This window comes from Raphanus sativus, chromosome 9 (assembly GCF_000801105.2).
Source record: "Raphanus sativus cultivar WK10039 chromosome 9, ASM80110v3, whole genome shotgun sequence".
NCBI lineage: Eukaryota > Viridiplantae > Streptophyta > Magnoliopsida > Brassicales > Brassicaceae > Raphanus > Raphanus sativus.
Window position 1 is genome coordinate 5,718,541 of NC_079519.1, and position 19,593 is coordinate 5,738,133.

A 19,593-nucleotide genomic window follows, 5' to 3' on the forward strand; every position below is an offset into this window, starting at 1 on the left:
GGATTAGAATCTTTGTTGTCTCCGTTTCTCTAGAAAATAAAGATTTTATAATGGTAATTCCACTAATCTAGGCAGTATATGAAATTTTACCAGACTGAATATTAAAAAATTAGAATTATTCCTATATACCATAAAAGATAGTTAAGAATACATTAATTCAAATGTCGAATTTGGTTTGAAATTTTTAAACAAAAGAGAAGAGTTTAAACTTCAGTATAAAGAGTATTTACCGAAAACTCATTATTTCAGAAGGGGTTAACCCACAGATTTTGGAAAAGATTCAAAAATTTGAAAATCTGGTTTTAGTTTATAGTTTCATAAAGCACTAACATAAGATAATGGTCAAATAGTTTAGAACCTCTGTTGTCTCCGTTTCTCTAGATAATGAAGATTTTATAATGCTAATTTTACTAATCTATGCAGTATATGAAATTTTTGTAAAATAAATATTAAAAATTAGAATGATTCCAATATACCATGAAATATAGTTTAGAATACTTTAATTCAAATGTCGAATGTGGTTTGAAAATTTTAAACTAAAGTGAAGAGTATAAACTTCAGTATATAGAGCATTTACCGAAAACTCATTATTTTAGAAGGGGTTTTCTATGGATTTTGGAAAAAAATCAAAAATATGAAAATCTGGTTTTAGTGTATATTTTCATCGAGCACTAACATAAGATGATGGTCAAAGAGTTTACAACCTATGTTTTCTCCGTTTCCCTAGATAATGAAGATTTTAAAATGTTAATTCCTCTAATCTAGCCAGTATATGAAATTTTAGTAAACTAAATATTAAAAAAATAGAAAGATTCCTATATACCATGAAAGATAGTTTAGAATACATTAATTAAAATGTAAAATGTGGTTTGAAATTTTTAAACTAAAGTGAAGAGTATAAACTTCAGTATATAGAGCATTTACCGAAAACTCAATATTTTTGAAGGGGTTACCCAACGGATTTTGAAAAAAATTCAAAAATATGAAAATCTGGTTTTAGTGTATAGTTTTATCGAGCACTGACATAAGACGATGGTCAAATAGTGTAGAGCCTCTGTAGTCTCCGTTTCTCTAGATAATGAAAATTTTTTAATGCTAATTCCATTGATCTAGGCAGTATATGAAATACATTAATTCAAATGTCGAACGTGGTTTGAAATTTTTAAACAAAAGTGAAGGGTATAAACTTCAATATATAGGCATTTACCGAAAACTCATTATTTCAGTATAACCCACGGATTTTGGAAAATTTTCAAAAATATGAAAATCTGGTTATAGTGTATAATTTCATCGAGCACTAACATAAGATAATGGTCAAAGAGTTTAGAACCTATGTTGTCTCCGTTTCTCTAGATAATGAAGATTTTATAATGCTAATTCCACTAATCTATGCAGTATATGAAATTTTTGTAAACTAAATATTAAAAAATTAGAATGAATCCAATATACCATTAAAGATAGTTTAGAAAACATTAATTCAAATTTCGAATGTGGTTTGAAATTTTTAAACAAAAGTGAAGTGTATAAACTTCAGTATATAGAGCATTTACCGAAAACTCATTATTTTAGAAGGGGTTAACCTACGGATTTTAGAAAAATTCAAAAATATGAAAATATGGTTATAGTGTATAGTTTCATTGAGCACTAACAAAATATGATGGTCAAAGAGTTTAAAACATCTGTTGTCTCCGTCTTCCTAGATAATGAAGATTTTATAATGTTAAGTCCACTAATCTATTCAGTATATTGAATTTTAGAAAATTAAATTTTAAAAAATTAGAATGATTCCAATATACCATGAAATATAGTTTTTTTTTTTTTGAAACACATTTCTATTAAAAAGGGGAATTAGTTGGGAGCTATAAAGTCATCACCAACCACTTGGAGTTCAGATACAATCAATGCATCCTTTGCCAAACTATCTGCAATGGAATTCCTTTCTCGGGGAATCCATGAGAAACATACAAATTCAAAAGCTGAAACAAAAGAGAATATATCAGCCATCAAGATGAGGAGCTCTTTTGAGAGCGATTCCGTCCTCATTGCCTGCACAAGTTGCGATGAATCAGATTCAAAGCTCACTTTCTTCAAGCCAAGAGATGCACTAGTACGAACAGCCTCACGAAGAGCCAAGCCCTCCGCCACTAGGGGTGAGAGAACAGAGTGTCTTGGTGAGCTGAAAGAGCGACTACCGTCTGGTGTAAGAACAACCCAGCCCAATCCCGCATTGCGTGTAACTGAGGACCACGCAGCATCTGATCGTATAACAATAGTTCCTGGTGGAGCGGTGACCTGTTGTGGGGTTTTCTTGGTTCCGATTGCAGATTCTTTTTTCACTTCCAAGCTCCATTCTCGTGCAAGTGCAATAGCTGTGGATAGGGTTTCCTCCGGTGAGGCAGAGTGACCTTCAAAGACGAACTTGTTCCGGGCTTTCCAGATGTTCCAACAAACCCAAGGAACGAGAGCGCTCGATGTAACTCCTGCAGGTGGAAGGCAATTGATGGAGCAGAGCTCATCCCAGCTAGCCAATAAATCTAATGTTCCACTGACATCCAGGGTCGTCGCTAAAGGGGCAAGCTGCCAGACTTGTTGCGCAAACCTGCACTGGAATAATAGGTGAATAATAGATTCAGAGCTGCCACAGCGTTTACATCTCGGATCGGCAGGGACCTGTCGTTGTGCTAGCCTCTCTCCGACGGGAAGAGCTCCCTTAAGGGCTTTCCATGAAAAAATTTTAACCTTTGGTGCACAACTTAGGTTCCATACACTTGATTTCCACTTGGGGCCTTGGAGTTGCAGAAGTTCTCTGTTTTCAGCATCATCAACAGCAAAGAAGTAACCAGATTTCGTCGAATATTCTCCGGACTTAGTACCTAACCAGATTAGTTTATCCGGAGCCCCGGTCAAACTTGGATAGATACACATGATCTTATCTTCATACTCAGGGATGACATGTCGGATCTTCGGGATGTCCCATGCTCGAGTGACAGGGTCAATAAATTCAGAGACTGTGAGCTCCTTTTGCGATTCATTCGGCGGTCCCATTGGCAGGAGTTGGGAGGTTAAGCTGAGCCAAGGGTCCGACCAGACGTTCACTGATGTTCCATTCCCTATCGTCCAACCTAGGTTCTTTATAAGCAAGTCCCTCCCCAATAAAATGCTTCTCCATCCATGGGAGCAAGACGATGTTACGGAGACGGAGAGAACGTTGCTGTCAGAGCAATACTTCCCAAAGAGAGTCCTGGCTAATAGGCTATTTGGGTTCTGGAGAAGCCTCCATCCTATCTTCGCCAGTAGCGAGATATTGAAGTTTTGGAAATCTCGAAAGCCTAGCCCACCTATTGCCTTTGGTTTCGCCATGTGTTCCCAGGAGATCCATGCCATCTTTCTGGAGTTTTCATCGTTATCCCACCAGTACCTAGTCACCGCAGATTGAATCCGTTTACAGAGCGACACTGGGAGCATAAAAGAAGACATGGAATACGAGGGGATGGCCGAAAGGACACTTTGCAGAAGCACTAATTTCCCAGCAGCGGAGAGATATCTGTTTGATCGTCCTCGTGCTTTCTGCTTTATACGGTCGACAACGGATGAAAAAAGATCTCTTTTTCTCCGGCCGAAGTGTTCCGGTAAGCCTAGATATTTGCCATTTCCTCCCTCGTTCTCTATTTGCAGCTCGTTCTTGATCATCACTTTTAAGGACGCCGGAGTTTTACGGGAAAACGTGATGGCTGACTTTGCCTTGCTAATCGACTGGCCAGAAGCTTGCTCGTACTTACGTAAGATGGTCTGAAGAGATGCACAATTCTCCTTATCAGCTTGGAGGAAGAACATTGTATCGTCCGCGAAGAACAGGTGAGTTAGTCGGGGACTACCTCTAGCCACTCGAAGACCTTGGAGTGACCCTTCTTCTTGCGCTCGGTTACATAATCCCGAGAGAACTTCACTACACATTATAAATATGTAGGGAGAAAGGGGATCTCCTTGACGGATACCCCGGCTCGGTACTACCATCCCTCTAGGCAAGCCGTTAATGAGGAAGGAGTATGTAACTGATGTGATACACTGCATTATACATCTAACCACGTCTCGGTGGAATCCCAACCGAAGCAGCACTAGCGAGATAAACTCCCATTCGAGTCGGTCGTAAGCTTTACTCATGTCCGTCTTAACCGCCATTGCACATCTCTGCTCCGCCTTAGAGGTTTTGAGATAATGAAGGACCTCATGGGTGATCAATATATTATCGCCGATCGCACGTCCCGGGACAAAGGCGGATTGATTCTCAGAAATAAGCTTTTCCATCAGCGGTTGGAGTCGTCTTGTGAGAATCTTGGAGTAGATTTTGTAGTAGACATTGCAGAGGGCAATCGGCCTGTAATCGGATACTTTCTGCGGCAGGGAAATCTTCGGAATAAGACGTATATGCGTGTCATTAATCCCCTCCGGTAGTGATTCACCCGCAAAGAATCCTTGCACCTCACGCACTATATCCTGACTTATCTCCTCCCAATGGGTGTGGAAGAAACCCGCTGAGAACCCATCGGGCCCCGGTGCCTTATCCGCGTGAATCGAGAATGCAGCTTCCTTGATTTCTTTCTCTGTTGGAATGGCTGTGAGGGAGGTGTTTTCTGCATCCGAAACAATGGGGTGCAGGCCTTGTCTAACTACTTCTTCTCGGTCCCCTGGTTGTGATGAGAACATCGTCTGGAAATAATTCCCAATGACATAGATGATCTCTTCTTCCTTATACACCATTTCACCATTTTCCTTTTCCAGGACCGAGAAGCCGTTTGCTCGTTTTCTACTCTTCGTAGTTGCATGGAAATAGCCGGTGTTTCGGTCTCCGAGCTTCAACCAAAGCAAGCGGCTCCTTTGCCTCCAATATTCTTCCTCTGCTAAATAAGCTGCATTGAGAGCTTCAGAGATGTTTTGGATTAGGGCTGTGTCATTAGCTGGACTAGATAACGCTTTGTTAAGTTCCCATTTCTTTTGCTCTATGACACGTTGGCTATTGCGGTGCTGAGTTTTATTCCATGCAGAGATAGCGCTCCGAGCAGAGGAGAGCTTCTCGCTGACAGTTTGGGCGTTGTCGGCACTCCAGGAGTTGGAGATGACCTTCTTTGCTTCCTCATTTTTGCATAGTCGTCTGTCATATCGGAAGAGGCCTCTCCTTCTACGTTTGCCTTTGTCAAAAAAGGATATGATAGGCATGTGATCCGAGCTTTCAAAACCGAGATACTCGCAGCGAGCAGTAGGGAAAGTCTCAGCCCATTGTGTGTTTGATACGGCTCTGTCAAGCCTACAGCGGACCAGGTGGTCTCCTCTTTGTCCTCTCCATGACAAGAAATCTCCCGAGTGCTGGAGGTCAAACAAATCAGCTTCTGAGAAAAAGGTGCGGAGATCGGAGAACGATCCTTCCGGTCTTTCAGGGCCACCATCCTTTTCCTCTCCACAAATCAGATCATTAAAGTCGCCGGTTACGAACCATGGGTCCTCGCGCCCGTTAGCTTTGGCTAACAAACTGTCCCATAAGAGATTCCTCTGGTTTCGATCAGTGCTAGCATGAACAAAGGAGGAGAAAAAACTTTTTCCTTCAAAAGATATGAGAGTATCAATTACATGAGAGTTTGAGTCTAAGATTTGAAGGTCTAGTTCCTGTTTCCAGAACAGACCCAAACCCCCCGCGCCATGTCCTGTCGGAGAGACTAGATAATGGCTATCATATCGCGTCAGTAGATGTTTGAGCTTCTTGCGCACCACGTCGTCGGGATTTTTGGACTCCATAATGAAGATAATATCTGGATCATACTTTTTAGATATATCTCCTAGCCGTCGAACTGTTCGGGGATTCCCCAACCCCTGACAGTTCCAGCTAACTATAGCTAAGGAGCGGGGAGGGGTGGAGTCCGAAAATCCACCCGGCGCTTAGTAGACCTCGGAATCATATTGATGATTGGAGCATTCTCTGATGCTGAATTCGAGCGGTCCTGTCTGTGTCCAGCTCTAGACGTCTCCCCTCTGTTGGTTTTGGTTGCTTTCGATGTCTTGCTCCTAATATTCACTTCTGAAGGAACTTTTCGTCGGATGGGAGAGGCTTTTGGATGAGCCACCTTCCTTCTACTTGGGCCAGTCTTAGGGGAGGCGGGTTTCCTGGAAGAGACCTTAGTACTCTTAGCAGCATTTTTACTTCCTAGGGGGCGACCTGGCTTTCTTTTGGGAGCTCTCTGTTCCAATTGTGCTTCCTCTGTATCACTATCACGCAAAACCGGACCCAACCGGAGGGTGGCTGGTACTCTCTCAGTGCTTTGGTGTAAAGGGGAAATCTCCCCTGTTACAGATTCTCGTTGAATTGGGCCTAGCCTCTGTACTGCTGGTAGTCTGTCATTACTTTGAGCACCTGGAGAATCCTCCATGTTCATGACTGCAGGGGATGGGCCCAAGCGGAGAGAGGTTGGTATCCGTTCACTTAGGCCGGAGTGATGTTCGTCAATCTCCCTTTCAGTGTTACGGGAGCCCTTACGAATAGGTAAGCTGCGGTGTTCAGCAGGAGATGTGCATAATTCAGGGATTTGTAGCTCCTCATTGTCATTGAGAGTTCGGCGGGCTATTCGTAGAGCAGTAGTTTCTAGCTGGCCGCTTTCTTCCGCTTGTCTCAATCGTTCAACTCTAGCCTCCCGTTCACTTGGTTCAGCACATTTTGTGTACTGTAACATAGCATTTCGCGCCTCTCCGCGAGCTTCTTCCAAGATCTCAGGTGGAAAGGAAGCAGGATACTTCTCTTTTTCCTGGGGAATCCCCCGTTCTTTTGATCTGGAGGTGATTTTTGCAGAGCTAGAAGTGCTGTCTCTAGTTCCTGTGGGATCACGGTGTACTTCGCGATAGTAGCTTCGTTTTGGTGGCCCTGGTAGTGGTCTATGATCTGTAGCCTCTCGATAGGAACGGTTAGAGGTTGCATATTCCCTTCGGGTGCGTTCTATAGCTTGGCTGGAGCGTCGGTGCGAGCTTCTTTCGTCCCAATTCTTGGAGGGGGGTTTGTACTCTCTGTGCTTAAGAGCTTTTGTGTGCTGCAGTACATGTTCCCGTCCGCTTACGGTGCTGTGATGAGAGGCGCCAATTTTGAAAGGTGCTTCCTTGCTATGCTCCCTTGCTCTGTTGTTTGGTTCCACTCTCACAGAAGCAAGTGACATTTCTCTACTCAGGTTAGCTTCATTCTCCCTCTGGGGGATGATCGAGCCTCTTTCTTCCTCCTGTGCTGCTTTAGCAGCTTTAGCTTCAGCCCTAGCCACTAGACATTCTTTAAGCTCATGGTCAAGTTTCAAGCATTTAGTGCAATGCTTGTCCAATCTTTCATACACCAGAGTTGCAGGCACCTCGTCTCCATTTGGAAATTCCACAACTGAGTGTTTGATTAGGGGTAATAGCCCGTCAACATGAACTCTCATTCGGGCTTGCAGAGCGGTGATATCAGCTTTCTCATAGATGCCAATGTCCTCACCAATAACTTTGATGATGGGTTCGGTCCAAAGATGGACTGGCAAACCTTGTACTTTGATCCAAAAAGGAATTAAGGAAGGGAATGTCGGGGCTATAGTGGGCTCCCAACGTTGAATTATGACCATCCATCTCGCATAATGGTATGGGCGCTGCTCCAGAACGGCTAGCAGATCCGACTCAAGTTCAAATTGGAACTGAAAGCGTCCATCTCCCAAGTCCGCTCCTATCGGTTTAAACTCTGTTTTCCAATGCTCAGTGAAGAAGGGAATAAGAGACCAGACTTTTTGGACCGATTTGTTTGTTACTCTCCCTATGAGGGTCAAGGAGTGCTTGCGGAGCAGTTCAGAGTTGTCAGGGAGGGGGGCTTTGACTCGAGCAGCGCGAGCCGGTTGCTGGATTCCGAGGTCAATTGCCTTCCCTTTTTCCGCAGAGGAGATACGTCGATGGGCCATTAGAGTAGGCAAGTGTAGCAGATTGCAGGATGAGAGTAGGGTTCAATGAACCGTATCAGGTAGTCTATTGCTTAGAGGAGACCCTTTGAGACCGACCTAGGGTTACAGGGTAGCTTTGCTTCCGGTGAAAGTGAGATGTATGTGCCTCTGTAGCTCGGTGATTGATTAGTTGATAGTGAAGAGGGATTTTAAGTGAAAAAGTTCCAGGAATCCCCAGAGACAAATTTCAAACAGTCTTAAAAGGTCTAGAGAGTACAGAGAAACCTCTGAATCTTCTCAAGAGTTGTGGTGATGCTACAGATTATGGAATGGTGAAGGTTCCCATGAAATATAGTTTAGAATACATTATTTCATATGTTGAATATGGTTTGAAATTTTTAAATAAAAGTGAAGAGTATAAACTTCAGTATATAGAGCATTTACCGAAAATCCACTATTTTAGAAAGGGTTAACATACGGATTTTGGAAGAAATTCAAAAATATGAAAATCTGGTTATAGTGTTTAGTTTCATCGAGCACTAATATAAGAGGATAGTCAAAGAGTATAGAACCTCTGTTGTCTCCGTTTCCCTAGATAATGAAAATTTTATAATATTAATTCCACTAATCTAACTAGTATATGAAATTTTAGTAAACTAAATATTTAAAAATTAGAAAAATTCCTATATACCATGAAAGATAGTTTAGAATACATTAATTCAGAAGTAGAATGTGGTTTGAAATTTTTAAACTAAAGTGAAGAATATAAAATTCAGTTTCCGAAAACTCAATATTTTTCAAGGAGTGTTAACCCACGGATTTGAAAAAAAAATTCAAAAATATGAAAATCTGGTTTTAGTGTATTGTTTCATCGAAAACTGACATAAGATGATGGTCAGAGAGTTTAGAACCTTTGTAGTCTCCGTTTCTCTTGATAATGAAGATTTTATAATGCTAATTTTATTGATCTAGGCAGTATATGAAATTTTAGTAAACTAAATACTAAAAAATTAGAATGATTCATATATACCATGAAAGATAGTTTAGAATACATTAATTCAAATGTCGGACGTGGTTTGAAATTTTTAAACAAAAGTGAAGGTATAAACTTCAGTATATAGGCATTTACCGAAAACTCATTATTTTAGATGGAGTTAACACACGGATTTTGGAAAAAAATCAAAAATATCAAAATCTGGTTTTAGTGTATAGTTTCATCGAGCACTAACATAAGATAATGGTCAAAGAGTTTAGAATCTCTGTTGTCTCTGTTTCTCTAGATAATAAAGATTTTATAATGCTAATTACACTAATCTAGGAAGTATATGAAATTTTAATAAACTAAATATTAAAAACTTAGAATGATTCTAATATACCATGAAAGATAGTTTAGAATAAATTAATTCAAATGTCGAATACGGTTTGAAATTTTTAAACAAAAGTGAAGAGTATAAACTTCAGTACATAGAGCTTTTACCGAAAACTCAATATTTTTGAAGGAGTTACCCCACGGATTTTGAAAAAAATTCAAAAAATATGAAAATCTGGTTTTAGTGTTATAGTTTCATCGAGCACTGACATAATACGATGGTCAAAGAGTTTAGAACCTCTGTAGTCTCCGTTTATCTAGATAATGAAGATTTTATAATGCTAATTCCACTAATCTAAGCAGTATATGGAATTTTCGTAAACAAAATATTAAAAAATTAGAATGATTCCAATATACCATGAAAGATAGTTTAGAATACATTAATTCAAATGTAGAATGTTGTTTGAAATTTTTAAACTAAAGTGAAGAGTATAAGCTTCAGTATAAAGAGCATTTACCGAAAACTCTTTATTTCAGAAGGGGTTAACCCACGGATTTTGGAATAGTTTCAAAAATATGAAAATCTGGTTTTAGTTTATATTTTCATAAAGCACTAACATAAGATAATGGTCAAAGAGTTTAGAACCTCTGTTGTCTCCGTTTTTCAAGATAATGAAGATTTTATAATGGTAATTCCACTAATCTAGGCAGTATATGAAATTTTACTAAACTAAATATTAAAAAATTAGAATGATTCCAATATACCATGAAAGATAGTTTAGAATACATTAATTCAAATGTCCAATATGATTTGAAATTTTAAAACAAAAGTGAAGAGTATAAACTTCAGTATATAGAGCATTTACCGAAAACCCATTATTTTAGAAGGGGTTAACCTACGGATTTTGGAAAAATTCAAAAATATGAAAATATAGTTTTAGTGTATAGTTTCATCGAGCACTAACATAAGATGATGGTCAAAGAGTTTAAAACATCTGTTGTCTCCGTCTTCCTAGATAATGAAGATTTTATAATGTTAATTCCACTAATCTAGCCAGTATATTGAATTTTAGAAAATTAAATTTTAAAAAATTAGAATGATTCTAATATACCATGAAAGATAGTTTAAAATACATTAATTCATATGTTGAATATGGTTTGAAATTTTTAAACAAAAGTGAAGAGTATAAACTTCAGTATATAGAGCATTTACCGAAAATCCACTATTTTAGAAAGGGTTAACCTACGGATTTTGGAAGAAATTCAACAATATGAAAAATCTGGTTTTAGTGTGTAGTTTCATCGAGCACGAACATAAGAGGATGGTCAAAGAGTTTAGAACCTCTGTTGTCTCCGTTTCCCTAGATAATGAAAATTTTATAATATTAATTCCACTAATGTAACTAGTATATAAAATTTTAGTAAACTAAATATTTAAAAATTAGAAAAATTCCTATATACCATGAAAGATAGTTTAGAATACATTAATTCAAAAGTAGAATGTGGTTTGAAATTTTTAAACTAAAGTGAAGAATATAAAATTCAGTTTCCGAAAACTCAATATTTTTCAAAGGGTGTTAACCCACGGATTTGAAAAAAAATTCAAAAATATGAAAATCTGGTTTTTGTGTATTGTTTCATCGAACACTGACGTAAGATGATGGTCAGAGAGTTTAGAACCTTTGTAGTCTCCGTTTCTCTTGATAATGAAGATTTTATAAATCTAATTTTATTGATCTAGGCAGTATATGAAATTTTAGTAAACTAAATATTAAAAAAGTAGAATGATTCATATATACCATGAAAGATAGTTTAGAATACATTAATTCAAATGTCGGACGTGGTTTGAAATTTTTAAACAAAAGTGAAGAGTATAAACTTCAGTATATAAGCGTTTACCGAAAACTCATTATTTTAGAAGGAGTTAACACACGGATTTTGGAAAAATTTCAAAAATATCAAAATCTGGTTTTAGTGTATAGTTTCATCGAGCACTAACATAAGATAATGGTCAAAGAGTTTAGAATCTCTGTTGTCTCCGTTTCTCTACATAATAAAGATTTTATAATGCTAATTCCACTAATCTAGGCAGTATATAAAATTTTAATAAACTAAATATTAAAAACTTAGAATGATTCCAATATACCATGAAAGATAGTTTAGAATACATTAATTCAAATGTCGAATACGGTTTGAAACTTTTAAACAAAAGTGAAGAGTATAAACTTCAGTATATAGAGCTTTTACCGAAACTCATTATTTTAGAAGGGGTTAGCCCACGGATTTTGGAAAATTTTCAAAGATATGAAAATCTGGTTTTAGTTTATAGTTTAATCGAGCACTAATAAAAGATGATGGTCAAATATTTTAGAACCTCTGTTGTCTTCGTTTCTCTAGATAATGAAGATTTTGTAATGCTAATTCCACTAATCTTGTCAGTATATGAATTTTAGTAAACTAAATATTAAAAAATTAGAATGATTCATATATACCATTAAATATATTTTTAGAATACATTAATTAAAATGTAGAAAGTGGTTTGAAATTTTTAAACTAACGTCAAGAATATAAACTTCAGTATATAGAGCATTTACCGAAAACTCAATATTTTTGAAGGGGTTACCCCACGGATTTTGAAAAAAAAATCAAAAAATATGAAAATCTGGTTTTAGTGTATAGTTTCATCGAGCACTGACATAATACGATGGTCAAAGAGTTTAGAACCTCTGTAGTCTCCGTTTATCTAGATAATGAAGATTTTATAATGCTAATTCCACTAATCTAAGCAGTATATGGAATTTTAGTAAACAAAATATTAAAAAATTAGAATGATTCCAATATACCATGAAAGATAGTTTAGAATACATTAATTCAAATGTAGAATGTTGTTTGAAATTTTTAAACTAAAGTGAAGAGTATAAGCTTCAGTATAAAGAGCATTTACCGAAAACCCTTTATTTCAGAAGGGGTTAACCCACGGATTTTGGAAAAGTTTCAAAAATATGAAAATCTGGTTTTAGTTTATATTTTCACAGCCACGGATTTTAGAAAAGTTTCAAAAATATGAAAATCTGGTTTTAGTTTATATTTTCACAAAGCACTAACATAAGATAATGGTCAAAGAGTTTAGAACATCTGTTGTCTCCGTTTTTTCAAGATAATGAAGATTTTATAATGGTAATTCCACTAATTTAGGCAGTATATGAAATTTTACCAAACTCAATATTAAAAAATTAGAATTATTCTAATATACCATGAAAGATAGTTTAGAATACATTAATTCAAATGTCCAATATGATTTGAAATTTTAAAACAAAAGTGAAGAGTATAAACTTCAGTATATAGAGCATTTACCGAAAACCCATTATTTTAGAAGGGGTTAACCTACGGATTTTGGAAAAATTCAAAAATATGAAAATATGGTTTTAGTGTATAGTTTCATCGAGCACTAACATAAGATGATGGTCAAAGAGTTTAAAACATCTGTTGTCTCCGTCTTCCTAGATAATGAAGATTTTATAATGTTAATTCCACTAATCTAGCCAGTATATTGAATTTTAGAAAATTAAATTTTAAAAAATTAGAATGATTCCAATATACCATGAAAGATAGTTTAGAATACATTAATTCATATGTTGAATATGGTTTGAAATTTTTAAACAAAAGTGAAGAGTATAAACTTCAGTATATAGAGTTTTTCTGAAAACTCGTTATTTTAAAAGGGGTTATTAGCCCACGGATTTTGGAAAATTTTCAAAAATAAGAAAATCTGGTTTTAGTTTATAGTTTCATCGAGCACTAATATAAGATGATGTTCAAAGAGTTTAGAACCACTGTTATATCCGTTTCTCTAGATAATGAAGATTTTATAATGTTAATTCCACTAATCTTGTCAATATATGAAATTTTAGTAAATTAAATATTAAAAATTAGAATGATTCCTATATACCACTAAATATATTTTTAGAATACATTAATTAAAATGTAGAATGTGGTTTGAAAATTTTAAACTAAAGTGAAGAGTATAAACTTCAGTATATAGAGCATTTAACGAAAACTCAATATTTTTGAAGGGGTTACCCCACGGATTTTGAAAAAAAATTCAAAAATATGAAAATCTGGTTTTAGTGTATAGTTTCATCGAGCACTGACATAAGACGATGGTCAAAGAGTTTAGAACCTTTGTAGTCTCTGTTTTTCAAGATAAAGAAGATTTTATAATGCTAATTTCATTGATCTAGGCAGTATATGAAATTTTACTAAACTAAATATTTTAAAATTAGGGCCTCTGTTATTTCCGTTTCTCTAGATAATAAGGATTTTATAATGCTAATTCCATTAATCTAGTAAATATATGAAATTTTAGTAAACTCACTCATCGAAAATATGGAGCAGGCCCTGCCAGTACGTTAAAGAATAAGAGGAGACAAAGTCTAACAAGAATATCTTAATTCGTAAGTCCATTAAGTATGGGCTAAGTATAGGTTCGATCTCATCCAATTGGTCTGACCCAAAACCGGAGACACTTGCCTTCACGCCTCCGGTTCCTAGGGCGGTGAGGTATAAGGCTAGGTATAGGACCGTCAGTTATATTCCACTGGCTTGTACGCAATAAGACGTCGTTGGGTTGCATCTTGGTGGTCTAAGTCCCGGTATTATAGTTGAGAGGGTTAAGATCGAGACACCCTAATAATCATAGCCATAACATAAATATTCTTCTATAATGATAGTCATAATATAAGATACAATTTAAAATAAATAATCTAATTAGTTATTTCACTACGTGCATGGCGCATATTACTATCTATTAATGATAAAAGGAAAAGTAAAGTGTTATCTTATCAAAACCATGATAATTTTAATCAACACTCTTTGGCTATATTGGTACGGAAAATTGACAACACTCTAAACTATATGGCCCAGGAACTACTGAAGCTAATATTCATTTATTGAGACTCCAAGCCTTGATTGATATTCATCCTTGTGTTTTCACAAGCAATACACTCTTTTAGCTCGATGATAACCTGAGACATGGTTGGTCGTTTTGAGGAAATAGGATCAGCGCATGACATTGCCAACTCAAGAGCTCTCCACGCAGAATTAGTTTCATAAACCCCACCAAGGTTTGGATCCATGACCTCAGTTATATCACTTTGGTTAAGCGTAGAGCCAACCCATTCTGCTATGTTACACTCTTTAGAGATAACGGGTTGGTTTGTGATCATCTCCAATAAAACGACCCCGTAACTATAGACATCACTCTTCTCAGCCAACCGACCTGTACGGTAATATCTGCAAGACAAGGAGATGGTACGACTCTGTAACAACTGATGAAGGAATATAATGATTCCAAGCAACATGTGTGTGTATGTGAAAAATATAGGATGCTTACTCGGGATCAAGGTATCCAATAGTACCAGCAATCACAGTTGGCTCTTGAGATTCACCTCTACATTGGAAAGATCTCGAGAGCCCAAAATCAGCTAGTTTGGCCTTGAAATTCTCATCCAACAATATGTTGGCCGTTTTGACATCTCTATGAACCATTGGTGGTGTGCATCCAATATGCAAGTACTCCAATCCTATGAAATGGAATTATTATCAACTGGTTGCTGTAACACAAGTTGTAACAATACTATCTTTCCCTACAATTATTTTTAACTTAGTACGAACCTAGTGCTGTATCCAGAGCTATTTGTAGTCTGACACTCCAGTTGATGATGGGTCTACCTCTTTTTCCTGTATATTCGATCATTATATCCATTCATGTTTCATGAGTTCATGATACACGTGAAATATTTATAAAGTATAACCTGACAAATGTTGTTTCAAGTCTCCATTGGGAAGAAACTCATAAACGAGGGCCAAGTGATCGCCTTCATAGCAATACCCAACGAGGATCACCAAATTTGTATGATGAACTCTCACAAGAAGATCAACCTAAGGTAGACTCATGTCAAGAAAAACTTTAAAGGCAAAACCATTGGTGATACTAGAAACACATCATTGTTTAGATGGGAACTTTTCAGAACTAGCTATTAATACCTCTGCTTTGAATTCTTTATAACCTTGAGCTGAAGATTGAGAGAATACTTTAACAGCCACCTGATCAGAACCGTTTACAGTACCATGATACACCATGCCGCATCCTCCTTTACCTAAAACTCTTTGGAAGTTGTTTGTCATTTGTATGACCTCTGAATATGTGAATCTTCTGCTGTTTTTATTAGCAAACTTGAGCTTCATCCTTGACTTCCTCGGTTGACCTATATACATCAGAATAAGGATGTTATCATATATATACATTTTTATTTCTCTTCTTCTAATGCAACAGAGCAACGGTATTCTTAGTTGACGTCTGTTGCACAAATACCTTGTAAAATTGTTGACTTTTTATTTCTGAGTACAAAGAAAAGAACCAATATAGCAATGACAATGGCTGCAGAAGCAACTGATGCAACAACTGGTACGACTATTTTTTTCTTATGTGGCTTTATACATGAATCAGAGAAACAAAGCCTTGGATTTCCTTCAACGCTAAGAGAAGATAAGGGACATCAGTAAATGGACAAAACACTATGGATAACAACCGAGAAAAGTTCACAATTCTATGTGGAGAGTTTCTTACAATAGCTTTAGTCCTTCCCTTTGAAGAGCTTGCGGAATTGAACCATCGAGATTGTTCCCGGTTAAGTTTCTGTTAAAAAACCATGATCTGAGGTGGGATTTGATAAGCATGAAAAATGTGCTGAGAGAAACGTACATGACTGACAACAATTTCATGTTGCCTAGAAAGTCCGGCACCCGTCCAGTCAAATTATTATTCGACAAGTCTCTAATGTTTGGAATAGAGAACAAAAAAAAATGAAGGTTGGTCAAATTTATTCCAATCCATATCGTACCAATTTCTAGCCTTTAATTAACAATATTAATACTTACATTGTTTCTAGTTGCGTAAGATTTCGAATGGCATCGGCTATACTTCCGGTTAAATCACATGAAGACAAGTTTCTAGTATAATGTTCAAAATCACATTCAAAAGTGTTGAGATCACATTTAATAAGATAGAGTGAGTGTGCGTGAATGTGTACAGTGTACTAGTGAACTTATGACTTACAATGTAGTGATTCTTGGTGGTACAGATATATCCGTGCTGGTACAGTTTAAACCATCCCACATGAACTGTTGAGGAACGCATGGATCACCTTGCCAGCTGATTCGATTCATTGCATAGGTGGCTGCTATGCTTTTAATAGCACGCACTGACATAAAAAAGTTTTGAACTCTTTAGTACTCTAATGTATTTATGGTTTACCTTTTTACTAACATAACAAAGCATAAACCTTATTTGCATAACAAAGTCACGTACCATCGCTTTCATCTGTTTCAGTTTGTGTAAACTTAACAACTTTGTAATATTCAAAAGCATTAAGTAGAGGTGGAAGAGTTGATCTCTTGGTTCTTATCAGCTGGAAACTGCATTCCCCTCCCTCGCAAAGTTGGGGTAACGTGCTAAAGATAGTATCTATGATTCGCTTTCTTGGAATGAATGGGCCAGACTGATGTACTCCATTCCATAGCACGTTAAATTCCCTAGTTTCATTTGCCTGCAAGTCTTGGATCTCAGCAAAGTGTGCGTAATAGTAATATTGATCATCAGGGTGATCTGGACTCCATTTTATCGTCAATGGCGCACTGGCATTAGTGGGAGTGGCAGCATTTTTTAGTACATCTTTGGGTATAGCATGTTTGTTGGAGCTGACCACGTCGAGATCAGTGGAAATCTGGGTCCAATACTCTGTCTGAAAGTACGATACCCATATGCGATCATAGATATCGCTTGAGTACCTGGAGGGTGGGAACGATTGTTTTAGCAATAGAGTAGTTATGTCAGGGAACAGTTTCATTAATATGTTCAGTTGAATTTGACAAGCCAATATCCATAGCTTAAACGATAAAAATCAGCTCTTGAGAGTTAAAAAGTACCATAGTTACAATTTTTGTAAAAAAGATTTTTATCTGAACTAATTTAACATTCATTCACAAAAAAGAGTATTGACTTACCGTATATCAGAACCTGACTTGCTAAGATAATAGCAGTATTCAAGTTGAAGGGAGCCAGATTTAGTGATGTAAGAGTCATTTCCCATGGGCCGTAATTCCAGAGCCGATATTAGCGGTGTGGTCTCACCAGTCTTAACAAGACAAATCTGCAACAAGTTTGATGTTGGGATGTGTAAAATATCTACCCGTCTACCGTTCTGTGCGTCTAAATATAATATCGTGGCCCAGAGATTAGCTCCAAGATAAATATCGAAAAACGGTATCCTGTTACGACCATCGTAATTTCCATATATAAAGGAAGCTCTAATCAAATAATTATCTCCCATCTGCACATTCAGATTGTAACAGTTCCGTATTCCATCTGGAAAGTATCTTATCGTTGTGTACGGCGTCAGTACATCCACCGGAATTTTAGCAGTTTTCCCACTCTGGATGAATGTTACGTCCGAGGAGAAGTTCAGCTTGGTATAAGGCTCAGTATAAGGAGACAGTTCGTCCTCAGGTAGCCCACAATCCAAACTGATGAACCCTGTTGAGTGTTAACAGACATTAAAGACTAACAATAAGAAAATCAGTGCACTTCTGAGAAACCAAACCGTTTGTAAAAGATTTCGTCAAGCAAAAGAAAAAAACTGTAGTATGGGAGGATGTATATAGAAAAACTAAGATACCTTCTTGGTCTTGAGCTTGAATAATATGCATGATGGCCAACGTTGCAATCAGCACCAACAGAAGCCAGAAAGAGCTCTCCATATTGTATTAACTCCCGAGGAAATAATAAAGAAAACCAGTGAGAGATAAATAGTGAAAAAAATAAACAAAACCCAATTTGTACACTCAAAGAAAAGACTGAATTTTTACAAGTCAATAGTTTGTTTCCACAATCAGGCCCGGACTTGAACGAAAACATTATGATACGTACGTATGGGCCCTACTATTTTTGTAAAAAATTTAGGGCCTATTTTTTTAATTGTTATTACTTAAAAATTTATCAATTTGACAATTTGTTATGTGTAAGTTGTGGGACATCACTAAAATACAAAGATAATTAAACTTCTTGTATTCTGTGTTATTAAATATGAATGGATTAAAAGGCAAAAATGGGAAAAAATTATAACGACAACATAAAAGATTAAATGGTTTGGATATGTTGTCGACTGAAAAAAATACGATCAAGAACCTTAATTATGAAAGTTTGATGGATGATTTTGCATAAAAAATACAAAAAATCTATATTTACGAACTGGTAAGTTTTTTTTTAGTTTTGAGGACATTTTAATTTTTTTATTATAAACTTAAATTTTTAATTGGCATATTTTTTATATATTATATAGGAATTTCAGTTTTGTATTTCGTATTGAACCATGAATATTTCAGGATCGGCACTGTCCACAATGCAACAAGAATAACGAAAAGAGTAGCGAATAAACACCCAAACCCAAATCATAAACTAAAAAGAAAGACTTTTCACGCCAATGTTGAAAATATGTAAATGTGTTTTCTTGTGCCAGCTTCACCCAGGGAAGAAGGTAAGGGTTAAGAGGACAACAATGTACCAACATCACTATCACCAACTTACCAAGAGAATATGGAGCAGACCCCGAAGCACGTTACGGAACAAAATTTTACATCAAAGGAGAATCAGTTGACAAGTCCTGGAGTAATTCCATTCTTTCTCACTAATTTGAGAATCATTTAGGGTTAAAGATAATCGAATAAGAACTCACAATTCACATTCTTTTCCTTTGATTTTCTAGAATACTTGATTTATGATCTTTCATGACGTGACACTCAAGAGTAAACACATGAAAAGAAACCGATTAGTTAAGACAATTAATGAAGAATTTTTTGTGTGTTGGACAGCTCTCACTAATTTGTGACTTCTGTAGGTTTTACAAAGATGATTATTATCAACATTCACTGCATGACACTAGGATTTGTACATTGAGTGATTATAAGCCTCATATGCATGCGTTTCAGATCCAAAAGAGACATCCTATCGATCTACACGGCGTACATGGTAAAATATCATGAGTCTGGAAACAAAGAGTAAATATGTAATTCTATTGCAATGAACTTGACATCGTCCTCCAATACGTCTGTTTATAATTTTCTTTAGGCTTGGGCAAAAAATCAGAATCCGAAGAACCGAACTGAACCCGATCCGAAAAAGTAGCACCGAATTCGAATCGAAATTGATTAAATATCAAAACGGGTTCGAAATTTTGGTATTTAAAGAACCGAAACCAAACCCGATCCGAACCGAAGTATTTCGGGTAACCGAATATATCC

At 36.6% G+C, this 19,593-nt stretch overlaps 2 protein-coding genes across 2 annotated transcripts; both read right to left on the reverse strand.

The window, feature by feature from the left end:
* Positions 1-1,848: 1,848 nt before the first annotated feature.
* On the reverse strand, positions 1,849-5,787 carry LOC108850106 (uncharacterized). Its single transcript, XM_056994675.1, has one exon. The coding sequence runs from the start codon at positions 5,785-5,787 to the stop codon at positions 1,849-1,851; it is 3,939 nt and encodes a 1,312-aa protein (XP_056850655.1).
* An 8,180-nt stretch (positions 5,788-13,967) lies between these two features.
* LOC108853864 (probable LRR receptor-like serine/threonine-protein kinase At5g59680) lies at positions 13,968-18,080 on the reverse strand. Its single transcript, XM_018627314.2, has 13 exons — positions 17,973-18,080; positions 17,302-17,830; positions 16,607-17,085; positions 16,355-16,499; positions 16,177-16,248; positions 16,001-16,072; positions 15,866-15,934; positions 15,611-15,774; positions 15,283-15,503; positions 15,051-15,177; positions 14,911-14,976; positions 14,630-14,819; positions 13,968-14,529 (listed from the first exon to the last, which is right to left on the reverse strand). Exons 1-13 carry the CDS (start codon positions 18,052-18,054, stop codon positions 14,184-14,186), a joined length of 2,562 nt encoding a protein of 853 aa, XP_018482816.1. The 5' UTR covers positions 18,055-18,080; the 3' UTR covers positions 13,968-14,183.
* Between the last annotated feature and the right edge of the window lie 1,513 nt (positions 18,081-19,593).